Source organism: Solanum stenotomum, chromosome 12 (assembly GCF_019186545.1).
Source record: "Solanum stenotomum isolate F172 chromosome 12, ASM1918654v1, whole genome shotgun sequence".
NCBI lineage: Eukaryota > Viridiplantae > Streptophyta > Magnoliopsida > Solanales > Solanaceae > Solanum > Solanum stenotomum.
The window spans coordinates 39,910,459-39,937,670 of record NC_064293.1 but is presented as its reverse complement, the minus strand read 5'-3'; the positions used below and the strand labels follow the sequence as shown (position 1 = coordinate 39,937,670).

The 27,212-nt window shown below is 34.4% G+C and overlaps 4 protein-coding genes across 9 annotated transcripts; 1 reads left to right on the top strand and 3 right to left on the bottom strand.

Moving 5' to 3' along the window:
• Positions 1–128: 128 nt before the first annotated feature.
• On the bottom strand, positions 129–10,345 carry LOC125849445 (ABC transporter G family member 31-like). The gene is made up of 24 exons (XM_049529530.1): positions 10,071–10,345; positions 9,838–9,958; positions 9,625–9,713; positions 9,079–9,163; positions 8,451–8,613; positions 7,413–7,489; positions 7,159–7,303; positions 6,589–6,890; positions 6,243–6,524; positions 5,776–6,092; positions 5,533–5,693; positions 5,362–5,465; positions 5,116–5,272; positions 4,961–5,023; positions 4,790–4,890; positions 4,379–4,711; positions 3,967–4,257; positions 3,812–3,895; positions 3,464–3,597; positions 3,129–3,356; positions 1,833–2,004; positions 1,612–1,699; positions 850–1,016; positions 129–557 (listed from the first exon to the last, which is right to left on the bottom strand). Exons 1-24 carry the CDS (start codon positions 10,343–10,345, stop codon positions 291–293), a joined length of 4,206 nt encoding a protein of 1,401 aa, XP_049385487.1. The 3' UTR covers positions 129–290.
• A 2,151-nt stretch (positions 10,346–12,496) lies between these two features.
• Positions 12,497–18,014, top strand: LOC125846650 (pentatricopeptide repeat-containing protein At4g20090). Of its 3 annotated transcripts, none has more exons than XM_049526211.1 (3): positions 12,497–14,853; positions 16,771–16,844; positions 17,776–18,014. In XM_049526211.1, exon 1 carries the CDS (start codon positions 12,692–12,694, stop codon positions 14,843–14,845), a length of 2,154 nt encoding a protein of 717 aa, XP_049382168.1. In that variant the 5' UTR covers positions 12,497–12,691; the 3' UTR covers positions 14,846–14,853; positions 16,771–16,844; positions 17,776–18,014. The 3 variants fall into 3 exon arrangements, with proteins under 3 accessions (XP_049382168.1, XP_049382167.1, XP_049382166.1); XM_049526210.1 differs by having other exon boundaries at positions 16,553–16,844; XM_049526209.1 differs by having other exon boundaries at positions 12,497–16,844.
• Positions 17,621–19,727, bottom strand: LOC125846652 (cationic amino acid transporter 5). Its single transcript, XM_049526212.1, has one exon. It carries the CDS (start codon positions 19,578–19,580, stop codon positions 17,829–17,831), a length of 1,752 nt encoding a protein of 583 aa, XP_049382169.1. The 5' UTR covers positions 19,581–19,727; the 3' UTR covers positions 17,621–17,828.
• Positions 19,728–20,238: 511 nt separating this feature from the next.
• LOC125849164 (uncharacterized) lies at positions 20,239–25,561 on the bottom strand. 4 transcript variants are annotated; one of them, XM_049529187.1, is made up of 12 exons: positions 25,372–25,561; positions 25,102–25,211; positions 24,940–24,996; positions 24,806–24,868; positions 24,613–24,681; positions 24,449–24,541; positions 22,930–23,034; positions 22,768–22,845; positions 22,316–22,444; positions 21,551–21,656; positions 20,579–21,223; positions 20,239–20,479 (listed from the first exon to the last, which is right to left on the bottom strand). In XM_049529187.1, the coding sequence occupies exons 2-11, from the start codon at positions 25,207–25,209 to the stop codon at positions 21,033–21,035; spliced, it is 999 nt and encodes a 332-aa protein (XP_049385144.1). In that variant the 5' UTR covers positions 25,210–25,211; positions 25,372–25,561; the 3' UTR covers positions 20,239–20,479; positions 20,579–21,032. The 4 variants fall into 4 exon arrangements, with proteins under 4 accessions (XP_049385144.1, XP_049385143.1, XP_049385145.1 ...); XM_049529186.1 differs by having other exon boundaries at positions 25,304–25,518; XM_049529188.1 differs by having other exon boundaries at positions 25,365–25,518.
• Between the last annotated feature and the right edge of the window lie 1,651 nt (positions 25,562–27,212).

The window sequence follows — 27,212 nt, the reverse complement described above, 5'->3', positions numbered from 1 at the left end:
CCTCATTGTTCATTTCATTCTATTTAGGCTCTATCTTATCCGGTATTACATAAAAACAAATTAAATTTGACGAAAAGAGGGAAATGAAGTTTCTTTAGCATTTGGAAAGTATATTGAGCACTGGAAAACAGCAAAACCATTAAGGTCTAATATATATTATCACATATACTTGTTTTCCTTGACAACATATTCAAATCTGGATCCAAAACTATTGCCAAATAAGCACATTTTGAAATTATAAGTATATTTGATTCAATGAAGGATAATAGTTTTAACACTTGAACAGCGCTTCATCTTTTTTGGAAGTTAAGACGTTTGACTGATGCTGCATAGATGGCAAAAAAGAGAAAGCAAAATCCAGTAAGCATAGCAGCAGACCACCAAATCATCCCAGGACCAAATCCAAGTCTGACTTCCAAATAGTCTTTTACTGTTCCGTCAAATCCAGGTCCTGTAATCCTTGTTTCCACATCACCAAGTTGAGAGCTAATGATGCCACGGACTGTCCATGCAACTGGGTTGATGTAGTAGAACCATATCCACCATCCTGGGATACTCTAAATGACACAAGGAAAATGGCATGCATGAAGATTAATTCATAAAAGGCTGTCTAGGGCAACTTGATGAGCAATTAGTTATAAAGGAGCCACAACAGTGAGATGCAGCAGAAATCATGAAATAGAGTCCAGTTTCCAGTTTTTGCAGATTTCATAACTATACATATAGTGTTCCACAAGGAAATTGTTCGTGTTTTGGTTGACCACTGCAAAATGTTATCTCAAGCAATCTAGTTCAACAAACACGACAATTGCAATTTTGACTAGTGATAAGGGAAGTAAGAATACTTACAGGTTTTGGAACTAGAAAACCAGACATGAGGTTCCACAATGAAAAGATAGCTGATGAAATGATGGCAGCTAAATGTTGAGTTGGTGTAAGACCAACAATCATCATACCAGAAAAGGTGAAATACATGAACGTAAGAAACATGAATAGTATGTAGAGGAAAAATTTGCCTGCAAGATATCCAAACAATACATAAGTGAGTCAATGAGCCCACCAACTCCAAAAGCAAGGAATACAATAGCTGTTACAGGTGCAATTCATGGAAAAGATCAGAGTCATGATAGTGCAATCAATTTATGAATAGAACTCAAAACCCGCAACATCAAAAAATTATGAATTGAAGTTAAGGATATAAATACACCAGCAGAGAATCTTATAGCCAACGATATATATTCAAATAATTTTAGAGACAGTTTGCTCAGCAGGCCTTTCTATTTTAGATAATTTGTTGTAGTAATACTCATATTAACATATCTTGTTTACTAATTGTCATGTTTGGATAGTGAAATATGGTCAATTTGTAATGGAGAAGAGTATTTCCCTCATAACCACAAAGTTCCATGTCAAGTAGACTATGATAGGTACTGTTTTCTGTTCCTAATTTTCATCTAAATCACTTATTGGTTCTTAAGCCTAACCCTGCTACCCCATGAAGAAATAATTTGTTTAGACATTCATGTTGCACAATAATTTTCTGCAATTTAGCAGATGCATGACAGCATATAATTGATCATAAAGAACCATGACCCGTGAAATTTATCATACCTGCGTCCCTTTCAAAGTTGATCATGAAATATGTAATGATTCCGTAAATTAGGGTCTGGATCATGACATATGGAATCTCAATAAGACCCTGATAGACCAAAAAAAGAAAAAGTTCATCAGAAGTCATCAATACATATAATCAGATCCTTTTGACAATCAAGAAATTCATACAAATATAGTTTTTTACAAGTAAAAGTAATTTTGTCTGTGAATATGCCAACCTGAGCTGCTGCATATGGTAGCGGGGAATACATTCCTGCAGCTTTTTCCCTATAGAAAACAGTTCTTTCAATGGAAACAACTGGCTGTACAGAAGAAGCATTATTGACCCCCAGAAACAAGACCGAAGCATAAAGAGCCGCCATTACCACAAACAAGTTTTGAGTTGAGTCCCTGTCAAATCATTTCAAGCATAATATTTTAACGGTTTGGGGCTTTGAGCAATCATTAAGGAGTTTAATATCAACCAAAAACTATTATCAAGATCCATAGCCATTAGCCCATTACCCTAAATTTAGAAGGCAGAAATAAAGGGAAGAAACATGAAGAAGCCAACTGAACCTCTACTTATTTATTTTCTTTAAAGTGAAAAGATACCTGCTTAAACAGTAGGACTCATTTCACAAGCCATCTATAATCTGTATACTGCTTTATTCTCTAATTATTAATAAAAGTCACCAAGCAATTTGGTTCAAGGTGCTTACTCTATCTTTTTTCATGAAGTAGAAGTTTTCTAAGGTTACTCTTGGCCGAATCTAACTCCATTTTCTTATCATCAGACCAACCTATCCAGCAGAACTTCTGAATTCCATTTCTTGCTGATGTAACCATCTTTAGGACAATATAGCTATAAAGATGCACGTCTTAGTCGGGAGAAGATTTTTCTAGTGCATAATGTGTACATTCTTCTACAAAAAAAACCCAGTATGGTTCAATCCAATGATTCCATTTAGCAGTCCTCTTGTTTAACTACAACCACCATTACTCAACGATAGATTTGAATTATAAAGATTTTGAAGTTTGCTAGCTTCAAAATAAGCTGTGCAGTTTTAAGCCATAGATCAATGCATAAAACAATGCTTAAAATAAGACCAAAAAGTTATACCAGAAGAATTTTTTTATAATGTCCTTAATATTTGTTTCTAGCTTTTTTTGACAAAGCCATCTCCTTATGTCCAAATACAACGCTAATGTACTCTGCGCTTAATAAATTGTGCTCTACTATTGAATTGTTACAATGTGAATGTCACACTAATTTCTAGTTTAATACTTCCCTTCAGTAAGTTATTTGAATCACCCTATGCATTCTTATCATTTTCAAGAAGTTTTTCCCTATTATTAAGAAACAGCAGGCCTGTCTTTCCTTCTGTCTTTTCCTACTATAAAATATATACCTGAGGCATGGTATAAAGCTGTATACTTGTCATTAAATAGAGAAATGACAAGTGAATTTCATCCAGAGAAACTAGAACAACCATCCAGTAGTTTGCTATGGATATCTCATAAAGGACATTTACCTTTTTGAACCAACATCCCAAAATACGGAACCAAGAATCAATGCACACATTGTTGTGAAGAACAACCTCATGAAATTATATGATGGATTTCTCCAGTATACGAGATTTTGCTTCCACAGGCAGATCTTAAACTGAGACACTGCACCTTGACTATATTTGGAAGTGAAGCCCATAGGTTCTGAGCTTTCAGGTGGGACGCTCAGACGCTTAATTAAGGCTTCAACTTGCCTATGTTGAAAAAATAGAACATAAACACAAGATTGTCAAAAGGCAAAAGAAAAGAAGACAAATAAAATAATAAATTTCAGGAATTGAAACAAGTCCGCTAAGATCACCTGTACTGTTCAGAATTTCTGTATATTGTTGCAAAATCTTCTCTGAGTTTCACTTCAGCAGCTGATGTACTTATCTCAAGCATCCAGGTTGCAGGATTATAACCACTATGAATTGGGGGTATACCGTGAATACCCTGCAAAATATGACCAGAAAGCAGTGCTGAGCAGATGAATCATCTCAATATGGAGATTGCAGTTGACAAAATTCACATTCAAGTCAGCAACATACATTAGAAGAAGCTTCTGGTCAATTTTAAGGGCATACATTCTACACATTATGAAAATTGTATACCTCGAGATAGTAGAAACAACTACATTGAAACAGCTAACGGACAGCCAAGTTCATACCTGAAAATAGTCAATCATAATTTGTGACTTCTCCCCAAGCTTTCCTCCATATATCACTTGTCCCCCGCGTTTCAGTAGAAGAAGCTAAAAATTGTAGCATCACATTAGTACAATGCATGCTTTTTATCTATTTGAGAAAAACTGTGGTATCTTACCTCGTCAAATGCTTCAAAAATTTCAGTACTTGGCTGGTGAATTGTGCAGACCACTGTTCGTCCAGTATCTACTGTATTACGAACAGTTCGCATTACAATGGCTGCAGCTCGTGCATCAAGCCCAGATGTAGGTTCATCCATAAAAACTATGGATGGGTTTGCCACAAGTTCTACTGCAATTGTCAAACGTTTTCTTTGTTCGGTTGATAAGCCAGAACGGCCAGGCAAGCCAACCAAAGCATGCCTTAGAGAGTCAAGTTCCACTAACTCTATTACTTCTTCAACAAACTCCTGAAAATTAAGAAAGTCAAAGGGGTACTGAGTTTTAACCAAATAGATCAATCACAATACTATGAAATTAAATAATATGAACACAGAAATGAAGAAACCAAAAGGCATGGGCTCTACTAACCTGTCTTTGTTTTTCATTCACTTCTTTGGGGAGCCGGAGATAAGAAGAAAACCACAGGGATTCAAAAACTGTCACATGAGGAGAATGTATATCATTCTGTTCAACATATCCTGAAATTCTTGCAAAAGTCTCTTGTATTTTAGGGTAGCCTGATATCCTAATATCACCCTCTATAAGTCCACAAGTCTTCCTACCAGCTAGGCAATCCATCAATGTGGTTTTTCCCGCTCCACTTGAACCAACCAATGCAGTTAGAACGCCAGGTGAGAATACTCCACTTACATTTGACAGTAGCTGCAACTTTTTATCAGGTATTCCTTCTGAACTCATTTCCTGAGAAAAGGATATATGTTTCCAGCTTGAAATACGATTCATCATTCAAAAAAAAACGAAATTATCCCTAATGGATACCTTTGGCATGTCAACAAAGTAGTTGACATTATGGAAAGTCATTGCTAGTGGTTGGAAAGGGAAGATTATTCCTTTAGTTGTACTCACCCCCTGGCCAGTTCCTATGCAAAAGATTATGATAAATAGATCATCGATACACAAGCCAAAAATCCAACAGAGAAAATTGTTTACCATCACTAACTGAATTTACACCACTGGAATCAGCTGGGATAATTGCCTGCGATTTTCTTAGTGCTGCAGGAGTAAACCGAAAAATATGAGTCCAGTAGATATTGGAATCAATATGATGACAACTCTTATCTCCGTAACAGGAGCTTTGAACTTACGGTTGAGGAAAGCTAAGGCTACAGTCAGAATAATGTTGAAAAGCAAAGCATAGAGCAATAGAACTCCTACTCCAAGCCAGTACCAGTAACCAGATGTTGGTATACTATGGGATTGCAGAACAGCATAGCCAAGGGTAACATTTCCACTTGTTGTCTTCTACAAAAAGTAAGTTTAAATTTATATAAAGACAGCTACTTATTATCTATAAATAACTATCCAGGTTTTGTATGGTAGAGAAGTCGCACCTCCATCCATCTTGGGGAAGTAAATTCATTAACTGAAATAGCTCGCTGTCCATAGGACAATGGTGACACCCAAAAGGCCCATACCCACCAGGGCTTGATCATTTCTGTAAAAATGGAACCTCTTTCAATAAAATGACATTCTGTTAATAATGAAGAGAGCTATAAACTTACCTTTTGGCAAGATAAAACCACCCAGTGAAAATGTGATTAGCAGAGCAGCTGATCCATATGTATTTGCTATAATTATATCTCGTGAAATAGAAGCTATTGACCGAAAGAGACCCATCCCCATTTGGTGTACTGAAAATAGTAAAAACATGTAACGGAAAAATCTGCGAAAAAGATGAAGGTGGTGTAAGCAGAATATAACCAATAAACTATGTATGTGTGATGTCAACATAACACTGTATATACCTCCCAGCACCAGGTGCAAAACCTACAGTCCAATATACAACACAAGACCATACAACAGCTTCAATTATGGAGTAAGGTAACTGCAGAATCCAACTACTGAAGGACCACGCCCACGCAGGATAGAAGAAATTATCTCTTTGCTTATAGAATACTGGGAGGCGAAATATTAAGAGAGGGAGTTCTGATCTTCCGTTGAACATGATATGCACCAAGCCAAAAAATAAGCAAGAAAGATACAAGTTCCCATTCACCAGATCAGTGGGATGTAACCGCGTTCTTAGAAACAGTGTGCATGTTACAAATCCCATAAATGCAACCTGTAATATAAATGAGAGAGGTTCCACACACATGAGTTATAGGAGATGGGAAAACTTGTGTCTAAGGTAAAAGGGGTCAAGTAAACTGAGACAGGCAGAAGAAATTAGTAGGTGAAGTAGTTTGGGATAAAGAAAACAAACTACATTCACCTGACATGTTTTGAAGATGTATAGAAAACTATTCCTACTCATTAGAAGCATTTCTCTTGAAAAACAACCCTTAAGGAGCTCCAATCTGGATTCAGAAAACTTTGTCTTAGATAAAGCCAAATGATGGCTCTTGGATCTATCATATGGAACCGAAAGAGATGACTTTAGATCCTGACAATATCTGGAATTTCTAAAAGCTTCAGCAATTGCCTCAACGGGAATGAACTCATATGGTCTGGAAGTATCAGCCCAGTATTGAGCCTGATCTTTTCTGGAGGTAACCTACAAAGACATTAATTAAGTACCAAGTCCAGTTCTGGGATATACAGTACCATAATGAAAGTACCTCTTGAAGAAAATCAGCAACACCCTTACGAGATGGCAATTGAAATCCTAATGACTCAAAAAATGGAATAACATCTGCTCGAGGTCCATGGTACACAACATATCCATCAGATAGTAACACCAGATCATCAAATAACTCAAAAGTTTCTGGTGCAGGTTGAAGAAGAGCCATCATCACAGTTCCTTCCATTAAATTAACAAAATTTCTTATGCACTTGACTATTTGGAAAGTTGTAGAACTGTCAAGTCCAGTAGAAATTTCATCCATGAATAGTGTTTTCCTGGGTCCAACAATCATTTCTCCTGCAGATGGGAAATATTAGCATGCAAATCTAGAACTTAAATTCCACAAAGCATGTCACTTCCCCCATCACAACAAATTCCAAAAAGAAGATATTTTAAGGAAAATCCCCAAACTATCAATTCGATTAAGGCGATCAAATGCAACTCAAGCATTGTAGAGTGTGTATTTGTGATTGTTTCTGGGTTGTTTTGGTGTGAGTGTGTGTGTGAGAGAGAGAGAGAGATACATGCATACACACACAAAATATATATAAAGAGAGAGAGAGACCTGTTGTAACTCTCTTCCTTTGTCCACCTGAAATTCCTCTCCTCATGTCATTACCAACTATTGTATCTGAACATATATCAAGACCAAGAACTTTCAAGACATATTCTGTGGACACATTGTGCTTTGTACCACCAACAGAAGATGCCTGAATGGTTTTATTTATTTCATCAAAAGTCAACATGAAAACAACCAAAAAGAAGTCATGATTTGTCATTTTTGAGTGCATTAAAAAGTAAGGATGATCATAATCAAACCTTCATATATGCATCTATCTCAAACTTTGGGCGTATCTTTCTTTCCTTCTCTAAATGATCAAGGTCTTTCAGATAGTCTGCAGAAGAAATATATATAACAGGCCAAGATCAGGAAAGAAAACATGCTATGTCTGATAAACCTTGACTGATTTAAATGAGAGGCAACAAACAATTTGCACTTGCAATCTTCAGGGAAATTTTTACTCCAGTGTTTCAGGACGAGATAACCTATGGCTCTTGATGAAAGGCATCATTCTTGTTAAGAAAAATGTCAAAACTTTTTTCTAATCAATTTAAACTCATTATGGTGGCAATTTGAATTAGTTTTGGTTGCAACGAGTTGGTTTTCAATTTTAATGATTTGTTTGGGATCTGGCATGAATTGCATTCGACAGCACCAAATTGATCAAGTTGCCTATTTCGTTGAAGTGAAAAGAATCCCCCATACAAGTACTCACCATTTGTTCATTTGTCAGATGTGAAAATGGAATGGAAGTGAGAACTGAGCCAGTGGAGATGCACAAGTATGTTGCATAGATTACTTAATAAGTGCCGGAGAAAAGCTTATTCGTGGAAACTCCCTCGCAATAAGTAAAGACAACCACCATAGACTAAATGTAAAGTAAAGGCATACAGAGGATATAGAATTATGCAGCACACCAAAGTAGCTTAGAAGAAGGTTTGTACATAGGGAAGCATAGTTTCAGAGAGCTTGAGCTAATATCATAATGGTTAAGTTCAAATGTAGTTTGGAATTGATTCATATCGAGAATTGCTAAGTCCATTATGTTAACTGTATTAGTAGCAGAGAGCACATGGTTACAATAATTGAAGTAAAGAATTAAATGCAGAGTATGAGGTTATTACATGGTTCAACCAGCTACATTATGTGTATGGCATAGAAAAGGCCTTGAAAACAAGTAAATGATAAACGGTTGTGTACATTGATAAGTATACTCGAGAAAAATTTGTAGAAAAATCATTTTATTTTAAAATAGAGATCCATTAAGGTGTAGAAGAGAAGTTAGGACAAATTACCTCCAAAACCATGACTTGCACCTTGGCATCTCGCTGCGAAATCTAAAGTTTCTAGTACAGTTAACTCTGCAATATGATTGTCTATTTGACTTATGTAAGCACAAGTCGTTTGCACACAAAACTCATCCTCTTTATGTCCATTATACGTAATACTGCCAGTTCGCTGAAACCAAATAAAGTCGTGAAAAAAGATATTTCAAGTTCTGAAAAGTTGGTTTAAAACTGGTCTGAACCTGTTTTTTCGAGCAAAAACAATTATCTCACAAAACTTAAATATTTTTTCAAGTGAAATGCATGTCCAAACACAATAAATACCCTTTTTCAACTTAATTCCAAATAGTACTCACTTTTTTTAAATATACTCAATTCGTGTCCAAACGCCTACCAAATCTCCAGTCCCTTCAGCCCATAACGCAGCGTTTCCTTAATATTTACTCGAGATGCAGTGCATATTGAGATAAACCTTATCTACTAATCGATCACTTCATTTAAAGTAGTAATCTTCAATTAATGTATAATATGTATATGAGTGTATGTGCTTTTATACAACTCAACTTCAGTTAAGGAACAATTAAGTTAATACTATTGGATTATATAACGAACGAGTAATTAATGCACGCATACTGACCTTCAGTCCATTGTGAAGCTTTCCAGAAAGAGCTAAAAGCAATGTGGATTTACCAGAACCTGGAGGTCCTAGAAGCAGAGTCATCCTATTGATATTGATAGCAATTTAAACAAATATTAATTAATAGGATCCATTTGTTTTGTTACAATCAACAATAACTTAAAATTACTGGCAACCAAACAATGTAAATTCACAACAACAAAAAAGAAAAGAAGAACAAGAACAAGACACGATCAATTCGAAGTGGCTCTGGTCCATTTTTTAATAAAAGGTGGTTCGGGAAACTATATATGGAGAAATTCGGCATATATTGATGCTTTTCTTACGTATTCTTAATAAACCAGTGTTTGCAACAAGCTGCAAAGCCCTGTTGAATACATTCAACATTTTGTAAATTACTTTATGAACCCGACACATGAATGTGGTCCGTGGTCAGGTAAACCATATCATATATAAAAGGTAGTATGTACCAATCTTAGTGCTGGTCGTGTAGTATGAATGACTATGCAACGTAACATACATGTGATGTAAGAATAAAAAGATTACCTTCCAGGTTTTACAATGCCGGTAACATTGTTCAAAATTGTAAGGGGATGTGTCCTTGGTTTAAATATCCTTAATCCAGCTAATATATTCTGTATTCATGAAATTGACACAGAAGAATGAGGATATATATATATCAAACGCGTTCGATCAACAATAACATATCATAAAGGTGGAAACAATCATCAAATAAACTAAATGGTTAGCATTACGTACCTCGATTACATCATAACCAAAATTTAATAATGTAGGCAATGCTCTTGAACCTACTTTCACATTTGTTGATATGCTTATATTTTCATATCGCACTTCAACTTTAGGAATCTCCAATCCCACCCTTCATTTTTTAAAAGACAAATTTTCTGATTAGTTGGCCAAAACCATTAACGATAAACCTGTATATATTTCACATTGTGGATCGAGGGTCAATTGAAAATAGTCTTTAATACCTATCGAAGCGTTGTTTGATGGAATAGAGGAGCTTGTAATTATCTTGTTCTGAAGTAGCAAGTGCATTGTTGACAAGAAGTTGTCGAGTGAGTCGATCAAGCTTTGTGACATCGACCGTATCCGTGCGTTTTAACAACGCGAAGTTTGTACGCTTCTCCGATGGCAACTTCTCTAAAGCTGCCCACATTAACTCATCTTCGTCTGAATCTGCATTAGATTGCCGCCCAAAACTACTATACGATTCGAAATAATCACTCCCATTTGAAGATCCCATTCAAAAAAAAAAAAAACGATACGAATTCTATCTGTTTCTTGTTCCCAAAGGAATTTATGTGTGATAGTACTATGTAGCTCTCTCTATATATATACACAAACACAGCTAAGACTTACTAAATCTTAAGAAAGAATTTGGTCAGTTATAAGTCACTGATGATGAAAATGGGATTCACCTGTTAAGAGCATTTTCCGTCCATCTTTTTTAAAATAGTTGTTTCGCATTACTAAATTAAGAAAGTATTAATTAGTATGTTTTTTCTAAAAGTGATCAACTAATAAGTATCTGATAGAGAGAGTAATTTCTTATTAATGCTATCAACTAATAAGTATCTGATAGATAGAGTAATTTCTTATTAATGCTTTGATTAGTTTCAAACGCTACATTGACTTGTAATAAGTAGAGTTAAATTAAGGGGTGTGCAAAAATTGAATGGACTAATGTTAATAGTTTTTTAATGATTTTATAAGAAATATATATATTAGGTTATCGGTTTTTAGTATTGGGTTTATTGATAAGACGATAGTATTTTACCATTTTACCCTTCATAATATTAAATATTAATAATTTAACATAACTAAACATTATATAAGTATTCTACGCGACAATCTTCATTACTTCTACTTCACATCCGAAATTTCAATGTTTTGGTTGTAACGTGTAATTGTATCTTTCATACAACATCTACGCTTATTGATGTAATTTCTCATTATATTTCTTGTTCAATATATCAAAGCATTTACAGTTGATTTGTTTGTTTTATTGTATCGTGTCAAATTGTTAAAGAAGTGAAAAGTCGTATATTTATTTTATAAGCATTTTCTTATTGAGTAAATCGAAAATCGAATCGTTAATGACCAGAAACCGATAAATCAAAAATCGATAAAGAATATTGTTTTGGTTTTTTATTGATTTAACGTATTTAAAAATAAAAATTCAATAAATCAAATCGATAATACTTAAAACCAAACCAAATCGATCGATGCACATGAAAAAATACTACCTCCATTGACCTTTACTTCCCAATTGGAATTTTGCGGGATACTTAAAAAAAAAATGATGATTAGTATTAATATCTTAGGATACTATTCACTTTGATTAAAAGTGAAAAAATATTTTTAAACTATAAAACGAATAAAAGTGAACAAAGTAATATTATCGATTGTTTTACTTATATTGCAAAAGTTGATTTCCTTTATAGGGGCCGATCTAAAGAGGGTAGCGAGGGATTCATCAAACTCTCTCAACAAATAATTAGATGATATATATATAAAGTATTTTTTTTTAATTTTTACTTATAATTTTGAACATATATAAGATTAAAAGTGTCTGATTCAAAATTCACCTTTAGATTTGAAATTCAGATCTTAAGCACCATGTTTTTTATTTTTTCAATTCCTTAATGAAAAATCTAGATTCATCCTTGCATAAAATGAGTGTTTTATTTCACAATAAGTTTTGATGTCAACGCGATAACGTTAAATTTCAGTGGATACCAATGAATTTAAACTTTTAACCAGAAAACTTAAGTTCCTCTTATTTCGAAAACATGTTTGCACTTCAATCATGTATTTAAATACATTCAATTAAATTTTTCTTACCATAAAATGCTTAAAGTAATAAGTTTTATACATAGAACTGTAGTGTAGTATTTTCCTTGCAAAACAAAGGATACATGTTAAAATGAATTTTTTTAAAAATGTTAAACAAATAAATCAACATTATGATCATTCTTCGCATCGATACTTTGGTAAAACTATTTTACTTATTTAATTTTTTACCAAATATTTAATTCATATTTGTGAGATTATTGCATATATAATATCACATCTATAAAAAATAATTAGATTCTTTAATTACATCCGTACCAAAAAAATAAAAATACATAATATTGATGGTAAAGAATAACAAATTAATAAAAGTATAAATTTAGCATAAATAATTTACCTTGACAAATGACAACTAAAAAAATGTGATGTGTATGATTTATATAATATTTTTATCTATTATAAAAATAAAAATCATGCATGATATAAATATAAATTATTATAAAGATATATCCGCGCTAATGATTCAGAAATATGGTAGCCTTGGGTTAAGAAAAAATAGAATCAATAGAGAGACCCCCCACCCACCCTAAAATCCCCCACCCCACCCTTCCAGTTTTCTGCCCTACTCCCGCTACCCTCCTCGTTGTTTTCTTCTTCCTCGTCAGCGTCTCACAGAGACCTTCTTCATTTTCTTGAACCTTCGCTAAAGATTCTTGAATTTAAAGTTTAAACCCAACATATATGATCATTATCAGAAGTTTTTGTTTTTCTTCATGAGAATCTGAGTTGAAAAGGCATGCTCTTTTTCTCCCTCCCTACCAAACAGTTCACCTCAAAGCTAATCCCATGTAAGTCTTTCTCTAACTTCACCATTAACCGTTTATTCTCAGCTCTTTCGAACCCTTCTCATACTGACCAAGAACCTGAAATAGACTATGCAATTTCTACTTTGAAAACTGAAATGGGACTACCCAAATTGAGTTCTTGTGGAACTGAAATGGAAATATCCATAGCTGATAACTCAATGAAAATATCCCCAATACCCAACTTTAATTCTTGTGGAACTGAAGTAGAAGAACCCCTTTCTGATAATTCATTTAAAGTTACCCTAAAACCCAACTTGGGTTCTTGTAAAACTGAAGTGGAAGTACCAATTTCAGATAAGTTATTTAAAGAGGCTCCAAAGTTGGGTTCTTTCAAATTGGGTGATTCTACATTCTATTCTCTTATTGAGAAGTATGCCAATTCCGGGGACTTTACGTCTTTGGAGAAGGTTTTTGATAGAATGAAGTGTGAAAAAAGAGTCTTTATTGAGAAGAGTTTTATCTTAGTGTTTAGAGCTTATGGAAAAGCCTGTTTGCCTGAAAAAGCTGTTGAATTGTTTGAAAGAATGGTGGATGAGTTTCAATGTAAACGAACTGTGAAGTCGTTTAATTCTGTTCTTAATGTGATAGTTCAGACAGGATTATATTGTCGTGCTTTAGATTTTTATGCTGATGTTGTGAATAATAGGAATGTTATGCCAAATGTGCTTTCTTTTAATTTAGTTATTAAGACAATGTGTAAGCTTTGGATGGTCGATAGAGCTATGGAGGTGTTTAGAGAAATGCCTACTTGGAAATGTGAGCCGGATGTTTATACATACTGCACTTTGATGGATGGGTTGTGCAAGGATGACCGGATTGATGAAGCAGTTATTCTTTTGGATGAAATGCAGGTAGAGGGATGTCTTCCTGTTCCAGTGACATTTAATGTGTTGATTAATGGGCTTTGTCGGAAAGGTGACTTGGCTCGAGCTGCAAAGCTTGTGGATAACATGTTTCTTAAAGGGTGTGTTCCAAATGAAGTGACTTATAACACACTTATACACGGTTTGTGCCTGAAAGGTAAATTGGAGAAAGCAGTTAGTTTATTGGATAGAATGGTGTCAAATAAGTATATACCAACTGATATAACCTATGGAACGATTATCAATGGGTTTGTTAAGCAAAGAAGAGCCACAGATGGTGTGCAGATCTTGTTGGCAATGCAGGAGAAAGGGCATCTGGCAAATGAATATGTCTACTCAGCACTAGTTAGTGGGTTGTTCAAGGAGGGCAAACCTGAAGAGGCGTTAAAAATATGGAAGGAAATGATAGAAAAGGGAGTGAAGCCTAATACAGTTGCTTATTCTGCTTTTATAGATGGCTTGTGTCGAGAAGGCAGACCTGACGAAGCTAAGGAGATCCTTTCTGAGATGAATAAAATGGGTTGCACTCCCAATGCTTATACTTACTGCTCTCTGATGAAAGGTTATTTTAAAACCGGTGACAGCAACAAGGCTATACTTTTGTGGAAAGACATGGCAACCAGTGGTATCACATGCAATGAAATCTGCTACAGTGTACTTATCCATGGACTGTGTCAAGATGGGAAGCTCAAAGAGGCTATGATGGTGTGGAAGCACATGTTAGGCAAAGGATTGGTCCCTGATGTCGTGGCTTATAGTTCAATGATTCATGGCCTTTGCAATGCTGGTTCTGTGGACCAGGGATTGAGACTCTTCAATGAGATGCAATGTAGAGGATCTGATTCTCAGCCTGACGTAATAGCATATAACATAATTATTAATGCTTTATGCAAGGTGGACAGAATTTCTCTAGCAATTGATCTTTTGAATACCATGTTGGATCGAGGTTGTGATCCTGACACAATTACATGTAATATTTTCTTGAAAACCTTAAATGACAAAGCAAATCCATCCCAAGATGGGGAAGACTTTCTGGATAAGCTGGTGCTACAACTGTACAGGCGGCAGAGAATCGTAGGAGCTTCAAGAATTATAGAAGTGATGCTTCAAAAAATTCTTTATCCCAAGTCGTCCACTTGGGAAATGATTATTCGAGAACTTTGCAAACCAAAGAAGGTTCAAGGAGCTATTAACAAGTGTTGGAGTGACCTTTTCGTCTGATATTAGAGGTTAGTTTTTTTTTGGTTGCAAAAATGCAATATCCTGAACCTTTGTTTCCCGTGGGCATATTGCTCCTAAGGGACTAAAGAGGACATGGACGTGAGATTCTTTCAGAAGATCCATTCTGTACATTTCAGAATTTGGATCGTTGTGCTTGATACATCAAACAATTACACAATGACAGGATGACTGCTATTACCGAACAGACACTTGCATCCATAATTTAATGTTCTGTTTTTCTGTTTGTTTGAATGCATGTCTGTTGCACATGTATCTAACAGAAAATGACATATTTTATCGATTATTATATAAACCTCTTGAATGGATACAGAAACCTCTCAATTATGATTATCTAGCATTGTTAAGTCATTAGGATATTAAAGGGCAAGATGAATCCCCTGTAGTTTCCTGTGACAATTTTTTGAACTTTGCTAGCTCCCTGGTCTTAGCATAGCCTATTATGTAATGGAGCTAACATCCTGTATTTGTAATCTTACATATTGTACTCTCTTGCATCTTCTTGATGCCATTAATGAAACTACTAACTTCATCAAAAGGATATTAAAAGAAAGCTTCCATGTCATTGAATATTTTCTTCTTCACTTTCTTATCGATCTGCTAGATTTGAAATCTAAAAGTTCTAATCTACAAAATTGTAACGCGCCAGTTTTGAATATTGATGATACTTCAATACCTCCAGCCATGCATGATCATTTTGAAACGGTTTTAGAGTCTAAAAAGAGTTTAATTTAAGCAATTTTTTTATAGTTGTTTACATTTCTTATTTACCTTTTGCTTCCTCTTTGTTTTAATTTGTATCAAAACGTATCTGGAATGTTAAATTATGGGAGTTTGAAAATGCTAACAAAGTTGTTGTGTATGGCTTATGAAAGTAAGCTCAAAATTTTGTTTGCTTATTTTTTCTGTATATAATATTCCCTGTGGTAAGTAAGAGAGAGAGTGAATAGAGGGGTAATCAAAGTCCAGTGTAAATGCTGATGCCAAATCTTTGGATCTTTCTGGAAAGATGTTAGCATCAAAAGTTAATGTATTTTGTTTCTTGGGAAATAAATGTTTTGGATTTAAAATAAGCTGTTGATATTTTGTATTTAACTGATAATGTAGCAGAAATGCATTACTTTAAGATATTAAAAAATGGACACCATTGTGCTTTCTACCAACAAAAAAAAAATAATCCGCTGCTTTATCTGAAAGCACCCTTTTGTATAGAGAGATTGCCAATTGGTGCTAATCATGGACAAGTTCTTATTTTGAAGTGCAAGAGACACGAACAATTTCAATGTCAAAAGCAGCTTTTAATAATGCTCAAAGTTACTCTAGATGTGTGCTACAAAAGAGCAATTAAATTGTCTATTTTTAGTATAACTTGTGCTTTATCCCTATACATCAACAAAACATTTTTCTTAGGGAAAAAAGACAACTGGATAGGAATAACAAAACAAAGGATAGTTGTTACGGAGTGACTATCACTGAGCTGAAGCTACTAGGTATTGATCTTGTTGAATTCATAACACAGTACTACCAGGCTGCAAATCTCTCTTCTGTGCGTTTCCTCTAACCTTGCTCTCTCAACCTTTCCACTTCACAACTAAAAGTGTACACTCATGTGAATTAAATTTCCCTTACTATATACTGTGTTATTAGGTGAATGTTCATACTAATATCTGCCGTTTTCTATTGGTAAAGGAACTAAATGATCTGACGGTGCATCTTGCATATGTTAAAATAATTTTCTTGTGGTAGAGCTATTATAGAATTATTATTGCTTGCAACTAACTTGGGATCACAATGGTGGGTGAAAGAAATATTGTGAGCATGGTGGTTGCATATGGAAGATTGCAACCAAGTAGAAAATGACAGTGAGAAGTCCAAGGGTCATCAGATGATGCTTTCATGATGTGCAGGAGGTTGAAGCATGAAAAGCAGTAGAAGATGACAATTTCAGTGGTTGCAGTGAATGATATTACTGTTTAATCTGGTAATATTCATTTGAAAGTTTTCAGAATTCAGATCTTCTTTCTGAGAATAGAATTATTATGCTTAACATTTCCTGGGTTTATTTATCCATCAAATATGCTCTTTTTTGACTGGAATGAAGTAGAGTCGACATGATTTTTATTGGAATAATGTGGATCTAACTTATTTCAGATATGTGGCCTGAATTGGTATAGACACTTTCTAAGAAACATTGCTTGGCTTTTAGAATATTTCAAGAAAATATAAAAAGGGTACAAACTCTACTGGTTCATTGAAGTGAGTTTGCAATATGTAAACCTACCGTTGCTCTTGTTTTAGAATATGTTTCCTATGTGCTGAAGTTTACTTTCTTACTTTACCTCCTGTAGCATATCTCCTTTTTTTTTGTTTTCTGAAAAGGGTCAAAAATGCCCTTAGACTATGCAAAATTGAACAAAGATGCCCTCCGTTAATAGTTTGGTCCAAAAATGCTGCTAGCATTTTTTTGGCCAAACTATTAATAACAGGGGCACTTTTGGACCTAATAAAAATATTGTTTTTAAAGAACATTTCTCTTGTTTCTTTTCTTTTAAAATCCTTTTAACTAATAAAAAAGTGGGAAGTAATTTTTTCTGTCTTTAAACTTGTTTTATCAAAGTAACCCATCATTAATTTTCATTTAGATAACGATAAAGTTCTTTTTTCTAATAAACTGGGAAGTATTTTTATTTCTTAATATTTTCCAAATTGAAGTAGGATAAGCATTTGCTAATATATCTCTTGGTTTCAAAGTTAAAATGAATAAAAGGATCAATAATCACGTGACTATCATTGAAATTTTCGAGAATGTATTTCTCTAACATGAACTGTGGTAGACAGTTTTCATTATTCATAATGATAGGATTCTGTCTGATCAGTGATGACTTCATCTAACATAAATCTTATGATTGCAGGATTAAGTGTGATGGAACTCAAGTCCCAGATTTTATCATAGGTCTAAAAAAACTTATGCCCTAGCGCTTCCCATATCTTCTTCTAAGATCCTTGAAGTCGTTGGCTTCTTTGGTTGATGAGCCTTGTCAAAAGTTGCATGGAGGCCAAAAAATATATAATATATCAGCATTACAACCGTACATATTCCAAACCTTATAAATGCCTGAGCTCCTAATGATCCCATGAGAAACACGTTTATTGCAACTGAGAGGGATGGGAACCAAGGAACCAGTGGGACTCCCCAGACTTTTGGTGTTCTATCCTGTGGCAAAAGAACCGAAATTGCCAAGGTTGCCAGGAACCAAAGGGGAACAGTTACTGTGTAACCAAGCCAACCATTAGGGTCCAGTCCCCAATAAGCAGAAGTCCCAACGGAGGATACAATTATGACCAGTAGAAAGAAGGTAAGCTTCAAAAGATTCGTCCGGGGGGTGATACCTCTGACATAGTATCTCCTCACAAGCAGAGCAACTGCCATCATCATGGATATTAGAAGGCCGCTTATAGATAACAAACTTGCCAAGACATCCAAACTTGAAAAGAATGCTATACAGGCACTTGCAAGTCTGATCAAGAGAGTTGCATTTATGGGAGTTCCTGTCTTTGGGTGAACAAGTGAAAACCATGGTGGAATCATATGAACTCGTGCAATATGAGTGGCATAGCGTGCCTGTCCAATTGCTCCTGCCAAAAGGACAGTGGTCATTCCTTTCAGAGCTCCAAGGGCAACCAGGTATTTTGCCCATTTCATCCCCACTCTTTGAAATGCAACAGAGTAGGCGGCGTTAGGGTCTATATCTGTATACTTTTGCATCATACTTAGTGAAAGTGCCATCAAGCAATATATCACAGTGATAATTGACATTGATCCTAGCAACCCTAGTGGTATATCTTTCGATGGATTTTTTGTTTCCTCTGCCATGGTTGCAATGTTGTCAAAACCCCCATATGCAAAATACACTATTGCCGCTGCAACGAAGATACCTTTGGCACCATGTGGCGCAAAGGGTGTCAAGTTGGAGGTATTGGCATGAGCAAGTCCAGCAATTATGACAAATGAAATCACCACCATATTTACTGCTGATGCTATCCAGTTGAAGTATGAAGTTCTTCTAGTGCTGCTTATTGCAATTATTGATGTAATTGCTAAAATTGCAACAGCTATTGGATCTAGTAAGTTGAACCCGTCTATGAGATTTGTATGTATACGTAAAGAGTTTGGATGACGATTCAAGAGAGTTGTAAAGTAAGAAGTCCAGGCTCTTGCTACTGCGGCACTACCAGCAATGGATCCAAGAATTATGTTTCCTGCTGTGATAAAGGCTGCAAAGTCTCCCAGTTCTACTCTGATGTATGCAAATGACCCTCCTGCTACGGGAATTTCTACTGCAAATTCTGTGTAGCAGAAAACAGAGAGCATTGCTGAAATGCCAGAAGCCACATAGGATAAAACTATAGCTGGTCCGGCATGTTCATGAGCTTCTTGGCCAGTGAGTACGAAGATGCCTGCTCCAATAACAGAGCCAAAGCCAAACCAGGTGAGGTCCCACCAACTAAGGCAACGTTTCATCTCATTCTCACTTTCTTTCCTTAGCTCCACAATCTCATCAGCATCCTCAGAACGGCTTGCAACTCGTTCCTTCAATCTGGTAAATGTTTGTGACAGTGCTGATCGGTATGCGCTCCAATTCTGGAAAGAATCTCCCGGGAAGAAATCGTGTTTGCTCCATCTCCAATAACTTCTTGGCTGTATCTCATCTCCCATTTCACCAGTAGAGTCTATTACTGTTATGCTACTGTTACAGAAGGCTAGTAATTACTAGCTCATTGGGATGCTACTGCTGTTTATAGGTTCATTTTTTTTTATGGATGGACTCCCATATCTTCAATTATTGTTATTGATAAGGTTGCCAATGAGTCAAATGTTACTTTTTTCCAAGCAAGTCCTTTTCTGTTTTATGCCATATAGTCAAGACACGCACAGCCAATGGAGAATTGGGCATGTGATTTATGGATAGATACTACAGTAGTTGCGTATTATTGATTGCATCTTTGTTGAAAATATCAACATCAACAATCTATTTTACTTCCCTTGGACTGACGATAAGTCTTATGTCGAAAGAGATAGGACAGTCTGTCAATTAATTAGCCTGGAACTAGGAAGAGCAACAGGCTGGACTTTTTGGCCTATATCACCAGTCACGTGCAGTACTGAAGGATTTCTGCAACATTATTGGAATCATATCCACATACTCCTGATACTGTGTCGTTATAGTAATCATCTTTTGACTGCAGATTTGGTTCTCTTCAAGAATCTATCCTTGCTTAATTAATGAGATGCGTTCATACCTTTGTCCTAAAACTAAGCAACTGATCTTTAATATTAAAATCAATAAAGCCACTTTGATGCTTTTAGAAGATATTGTTAGTATTGACATGGTGATGTGCCAAACTTTGAACAAGTTAAAAGGAAAATACAAACTGAAGATTTTGATGGTTAGCTTTCTTATTATGCCATACTCCACCGGTCATTAACTCCAAAAGTAGGAGGAGATTTACTTTCTTCAGAAACTTGGCACCTTGTGTTCAATTTGACCCTTTGGGGGCAGAGATAAAATTTGAACAATTCCACCTTCTGCTCAACTTGCTCCAATTTGAAGTTAACTGGAAAATCAGAGTTGGAAGAAAATTCCAAGGAAAAACATAAGAAAGAAATAGAAGGAAATCACACTTAAATGAATAAATGTGGAGATGTAAACATACCTAATGAAGCATGATGATCAATTCATGAACCTTGGAACACTTTTACGTGTTCTCTGTGAAAAGGAAAAAATAATACACACACATAGAGTAACAATAGCAATTCCTTTCTTTAGAACCATTGATTAACTTCTTTAAAACTGGCACACTAGGATGTTCTAAATCATACAACAGCTTGACCTTCCCTGAAGAACTCTTCCCACCTTTGAAATAAATAAAAGAAAAGATACAAGTGAACAGAAAACTTTCAGAAGAAATTTTTTGATGAGTTGTTGGTTATTTTCCCCCTCTATTCTATTTGCTTATTTTGAAAATGCAGCAGGAGAGTCGGCAAAGTCTATCCATGCTAAGGACTCCATGGTTGAACCGCATGTCATTAGGTGTAACCGTGGTTGTGGCTATATCTCCATGTCTGAAGCAGTTAAAAGACGTGATGCCACCCAAAAAAACGAAACAATTACACCCAAGATTTCCAAGCCTTGTGCATCTTGTTTGCAACATATCTGACTCCATGAACAGCACCAGCAGTCAATAAACCTGCAACAGCCTGCCTTGTGCTAGAAAACATAACCTTACGTCTAACTAGCCTTTTCATGCACTCAGCAGCCTGTTCTTTTGAACCAATCACTACTTGTTGTCTAACTCTACCTACAAGAAAATATGGCATAGGTGAGATGATTTGCTTAAGCTTAGGAGGGAACATTAGAAGAGCTTATCATAACAATTAATATAACTAAATAGAAGTAACTTTTCTCTAGAGATGAGACAAGCACACAATTCAACACGGTATCAGGAGCTAAGCGTGAGAGTTACAGACATAAAATAATTAAAATAGAAGTGTATGTTCACTAATGAGGCAGTTAGACACAATTCAACAGGAACTACTAACAAGAAAAAAAATCTGAAAGAACAGGAAAAATTTTAAGATTATTTTCTTTCCAGAAAACTCACTCTTTTTGCAGTTGATTTACGTACCAGAGTCATCCAGAATTCTTTTATCTCCAAGTTTCATGGCCATCTCACTTCTGATTGATGAAGGAAGGGAAGAAACCAAGGTGGAAGCAGCAGATAATCCACAATCCTGATTTGGATAACACTAAAAGATGTCAATCTTTGAGATTAACTTGACCTTGATTTTCCTATTTACATATCTCAACAGAGGTGTAATCAATATCAATCTCCTTGGATCAATCAGAAAGAAAAGATGTGCTTGTGTAGTCAAAGAATCTCATATAGATGTATTACCAAAAGTAATATAAAAAAATTAAGAAAGCAATCAAAGATCAAGATTGATTCAATGAACAGAGAAGTGTACAAATTGTAATCATGTAAAAGTACTAACTAATTTTCATGCAAGGAAACTTGTGATGCCCAAAACTCTACTTGACAAGTCGTGAAAGCAAATGACTTCAAAGCTATTTGAGAAATGTTCAGAATAGAAAGATGAACTTCACTGACCACAGAGGTTACCATTCAAAGTCAGAAAATTACCATCAGAAATGTAAATAACAGGCAACAACATAAGGGCCCCATTAGCATGTCTCATGCTGTATATTCTTGATCACCCATTCACACCATACTGATTATTTATGCTTCAGTAGAAAAAGTGTGTTTTATCGTCGATATAAATATGTTCCCATATTAAGACACATTGATTAATAAAGAATTATCAGCATCATTCAGGACAATTAACCATGTCAAGGAAGCAACAAGAGACAAAGCTTTAGAAAAGAGAGAGACCTGAAATATGTTTACTTGCTTATCACCAGCTAATGAAAATCTCAACAAGTTTTTGGCCTCATATTCTTCCAGAAATGGCTTATACATTTCCTCAAATAAATGGAACTGTCCTTGTACAATTTTGTTCACCTGGGTCAATACACAGTGAAGAAATTCATGTACACAGAATGGAAGAATCAATTCAATCACTTAATGTGGCATGAAAGTTGCATATGCACTATGGGATACTATGCTAAAAGTTGAGATTCAAATTCTAGTCCAAAAAGGATATTCTGTAGATATGAGATACAAATTAATTGATATTCATTGATCTGCTGGAAGTAATATAAAACTATAAAAATTGAGAAACTACCCAATTACACTATGAACTTATATGTAGAGTGATACTTTCATGTGGTACAGTTAGGGCCACAAAAATCTAAAATTTAGGCCCACTCAAATGTCAAATCTACCTTATTTTTGTCCTCTGCAAAAAGCATACGCAAGTCACCTGTATATGAGAGGCTACAAATTTTGGCATATAAATCTTCCTGCATAAACACCAAATTCCAAGTGGCATGTGTTATGTTCCTGTACTAATTGACAAGAAATCAGAAATGAATAAAGAGACTAACCTCCGTGAATTTTGATGGCAAAAGGAGAAGAGCAGCAGAAGTTGCAGCTTTCAGGTTCACGCTGTTCACGTTTTTTATATCCAAGTTATCCATAAGAATGTTCACCTGAGTTAGAAGTAAATGTAAGTTATGGCTGAGGGACAGTCACCAGACTCACCACTACAAGCAAAAATGGAGTCAATAAAGAAATTCAGAATACTATAGCTGAGTATGAAACTAAAAATCAGTTGAGCGATATCTGTTGAATGCATCATATAATATAATATAGAGAAACAGACGGCCTCTCTATATATTTTTATATTTTTTATCAGGAGCATTTCTATATTTTCAGTCCACAGTAGACTTAAACTCTCTATTCAGGAAGCACAGAATTTCAGCCATGAGCCCATGACTGCCCAGCTAGAAAGCATATAAATGTCTGATAAAAATTAAGCAATAGGTATTAATCCACCAAACTAATGTGATTAAGAAGGAAACTAAAAACCAGACAGGAGTAGGGGATGCAGGTTCCATTTTGCAATGAGTTGTAAATCTGATGCAACATACAGCTTTGGTGGTCAAATGTCAAGTTTGTTAAAGTCTAAAATCTTTGCGCAGACATACACAGAAGAAAACAAAGCATCTCATTCGAATATTTCCAACTGAAGTTCTTCTTTTTAACACTCACAAGAAATGTCTGAGTGAACTGCTTCTGTTAGGAATATCTTTGAGGATACAAGAAGTTATCATACGCACTCACTTGACTTTTCATGTCTCCATATGACAGAATGGATTTTTCATTTTCAGGTTAATAGAAGTGAGAGCTTAAAAGCTAGTAGTGGTGTGCCATCAAATATCAAAAGCACATGCTAATTTGTTTTGTAAGAAAATGCAGGCTGAGATATACATAGAGTTTCAAGCCAGAATCAATTATATTATGACATACTTTGAGCAACCCCGAGTACACTTATTTAGCATCGATACCACATAGGATTATAATTTTTTTGGGAGGAAATATTAGATAGGATTATAATACAAAGTTATTATGATAACTCTTTATTCTTATATCTCTAGGTAACACCAAAGTGAGATCCTACGGCAAAGAGAACAGACAAGAACTCATGGATATTATCCTAATCAACGTAAGCTTATTTAACCACATTTAATGTGAATACAAACATTACCAAGTTTTTGTCACTTTTGTTATACAAATGAGTGTAAGCTAACATCATATATCAAGCTACTTCTTAAATGATGATTTCATGCTTCTTTGACTGATAGGTATTTATAGTGAGTCAGGAAAGTCAGTCATAGATAAAGACCTATTCCTGATACCATCAATTTTATTTAATTCATTACAGCAGAAATTAAATTCATGTGACTTGGAAGTACGACAATAATGACTAACAGGATCAAAAGGATTGCAAAAGATTCTAACAGACTTAAATTCATTCAACGGTCCTTAACAATGTAACTAATACTGTAACCAAAGTCCTTTGTAAAATATGTTATTTAAATAGCAGTTCAAAACAAGCCATACTGGTTTCTGCAAACGACCGCTGAGATAGAACCTCTCCCATCCCAATATGTCTTGAATCAAGTCATGCATCCGTACAACTCCATACTTGACCATCTGTAAAAGTTACTTAATGTGAAATTACTAATGTGTTAATAGAAAGTGCATCTTCATTAAATGGTCAATACCTTGTTGTTGCAAGACACAAATGGGTTGAAGTGTACGCCAACACCAATGTCATTTGCAATATCAGTTATCTGACACAATGCACAGTAAATTGTTCTTTAGTTAGAGTTGAAATGTAAGACTATCACGGAAAACATATATGAAGTAGCAAAGAAATGAGGGAAATCAAAGTTAATTCAAGAAAGGAAATAGCACCATCCTTGCTCCACCAAGGCGAATGAGACATGAAGCATAGTGATCCTTGTTCAATTTTAGATTCTGGATTGTAGAAAGACATTAGATTTTGACAACAAAGATGGACAGAGAGTTGCTTAAAATTCAGCAATTACCTCAGAATGCCATTGTCGAGGATCAGATACTCCAATTATGTAATCTGTCATAGATGTCTAGCAATGAAGTTGTTAGTAATGTAATATTGCAGTATTTTATAGAACTTCTTGATCAAACAAAACCATAAGTGGAATTCATTATCAGAAAGAAGTAGAAAAAACCTCATCTTTGTTGTTGGGATGGAGTTTAGAACCATATATACAGCAGAACTCAACAGGGGGTAGAATTTCAAGTAAACCCCCTAGCTCAGCTTTATCCTCTCCCACCATTTCTACATTAACATATGAAAACAAAACAAAAATCATGTAATATGCTACATACAAATGTATGTTCAATTGGATCAAAATCTTGAAATATTCTCACAGGAATTTTATCAAACATCTGGGAGACACGCTTGAAACTATTAAGATAATGCATTGTTTACCACTTACTGATCAGTATACATGTGGAAGTTGAACCCTAATTAACAAAATTTAGCTATCAATTTGGCAAATCTTTTCAATTAAGTTCCTGGGGTTTTCAAGGGTTTAAGGTGGGGATGATTGAGACTGCCATTGAAGAAGAAGCAACAGATCCAAGTCAAATTCGGGTCAAGCCCATCTCTTTATAATTGGGTTGGGCTCAACCGGAGCACTCTACCCCTTTTATATTTGGGCTATAGCCCACCAAGTTTCTCTTCTTTTTTTTTCCTTTTTAATTTGTTTTGTGGTAAATAATATACTTATATTCACAAATTCATAATTAATTAATTCTATGTAACATAAAATTTAAATTAGTCTGCCAGTAAATATCGCATACGAAATGATTATAGAAAAATATTTCTTATTTAAGTTCTATTTCTTTTTTTTACTTAAAATGAAAGATAATTATCCATAATTATTGAAAAATATTTCCTATTTAAGGTTTCTTTCTTTTTAACTTGTGACGGAGTATTTTGGGGATTATCATTGGCTTTAATTGGTTTTTCAAAATGAATTAAAATAATAGAAAAATATTTTGTCTTTAACTTCTCTTTATGTTTTATTTTTAGAGAAGGATTATGTGAAAGGTTATAGAAGATATACTAATATTTAAGTTTTCTATCTTTTTTACTTCTGATGGAGCACTTGTTTTATCACATGTGATGTGAACTACCTATAGTAAAATGGATACTATCAATTTATCATCAGCGTCAACATGCCATTTTAGAACATGGAGTTAATTTTTTAGATTCAATAAATTATAGAAAGATATTTTATATTTGAGTTCTCTTTCTTTTTTACTTCTGATGAATATTATTTGAATAATTATCGAAAATATTTCGTATTTAAATTTTCTTTCTTTCTAGTTTTTAAGGGAGCACTTGTTTTGTTACGTCTATGTAAACCACTTATGGTAAAATGGACATTATTATTGGGTTTAACAAGTCATTCTTGGATACTAAAATTCAAAATGAACTTAAATTGATCAATAAATTATAATAAAAAATTTGTATTTTAATTCTCTTTCTTTTTGACTTCTAATGGAGGATTATCGAAATGATAATACACTTGTTTTAAATTCTTTTTTCCCTTCTAATGGAGGAGCCACTTGTTTTTATCACATGTAAATTGGACATTATTATTGACTTTAACAGGTCATTCTACTAGAAAAATATGAAATTTTAAGTGTAACTTAAATTTGACTACTAATAAATTATAGAAAAATATTTCATATTTAAGTTCTCTTTCTTTTTTAACTTTCAATGGAAGAGCCGCTTATTTAATCACATATGAATTGAATTTTACCATTAGCTTTAACAGACCATTTTAGTTAGGAAATCAAATCAGAGGCCAGTGACTAATGAGTTTAGTTTTCATGATAATGTACTTTTTGGTTCAAATTTACTGATCTAAATTAAAAAGGAACTTAGTAAAGACCTTTTTAATTAAATATTAGGGAGGTAATAAAAATAAGACTAAAATAGTCAAAAGATCTTTCTAATTAANATAGACATTATTATTGGCTTTAACAAGTCATTCTTGGATACTGAAATTCAAAATGAACTTAAATTGATGAATAAATTATAATAAAAAAATTGCATTTTAATTCTCTTTCTTTTTGACTTCTAATGGAGGATTATCGGAATGATAATAGACACTTGTTTTAAATTATTGTTTCCCTTCTAATGGAGGAGCCACTTGTTTTTATCACATGTAAATTGGACATTATCATTGACTTTAACAGGTCATTCTACTAGAGTATGAAATTTAAAGTGAACTTAAATTTGACTGCTAATAAATTATAGAAAAAT

Coding starts and splice junctions, on each gene's coding strand:
- LOC125849445 (XM_049529530.1), bottom strand. CDS start 10,345: ATGGGATCTTCAAATGGGAGTGATTATTTCGAATCGTATAGTAGTTTT. Junction 6,525..6,588: donor TTGCTGATTTTCTTCAAGAG/GTACTTTCATTA, acceptor ATGTCTTTGTAG/GTTACCTCCAGAAAAGATCA. Junction 4,891..4,960: donor TGTAAATTCAGTTAGTGATG/GTAAACAATTTT, acceptor TCTTTTGCATAG/GAACTGGCCAGGGGGTGAGT.
- LOC125849164 (XM_049529187.1), bottom strand. CDS start 25,209: ATGGTGGGAGAGGATAAAGCTGAGCTAGGGGGTTTACTTGAAATTCTA. Junction 23,035..24,448: donor GCGGTCGTTTGCAGAAACCA/GTATGGCTTGTT, acceptor CTTCTAACTCAG/GTGAACATTCTTATGGATAA. Junction 21,224..21,550: donor AAGAATTCTGGATGACTCTG/GTACGTAAATCA, acceptor ATTTTCTTGTAG/GTAGAGTTAGACAACAAGTA.
- LOC125846650 (XM_049526211.1), top strand. CDS start 12,692: ATGCTCTTTTTCTCCCTCCCTACCAAACAGTTCACCTCAAAGCTAATC.
- LOC125846652 (XM_049526212.1), bottom strand. CDS start 19,580: ATGGGAGATGAGATACAGCCAAGAAGTTATTGGAGATGGAGCAAACAC.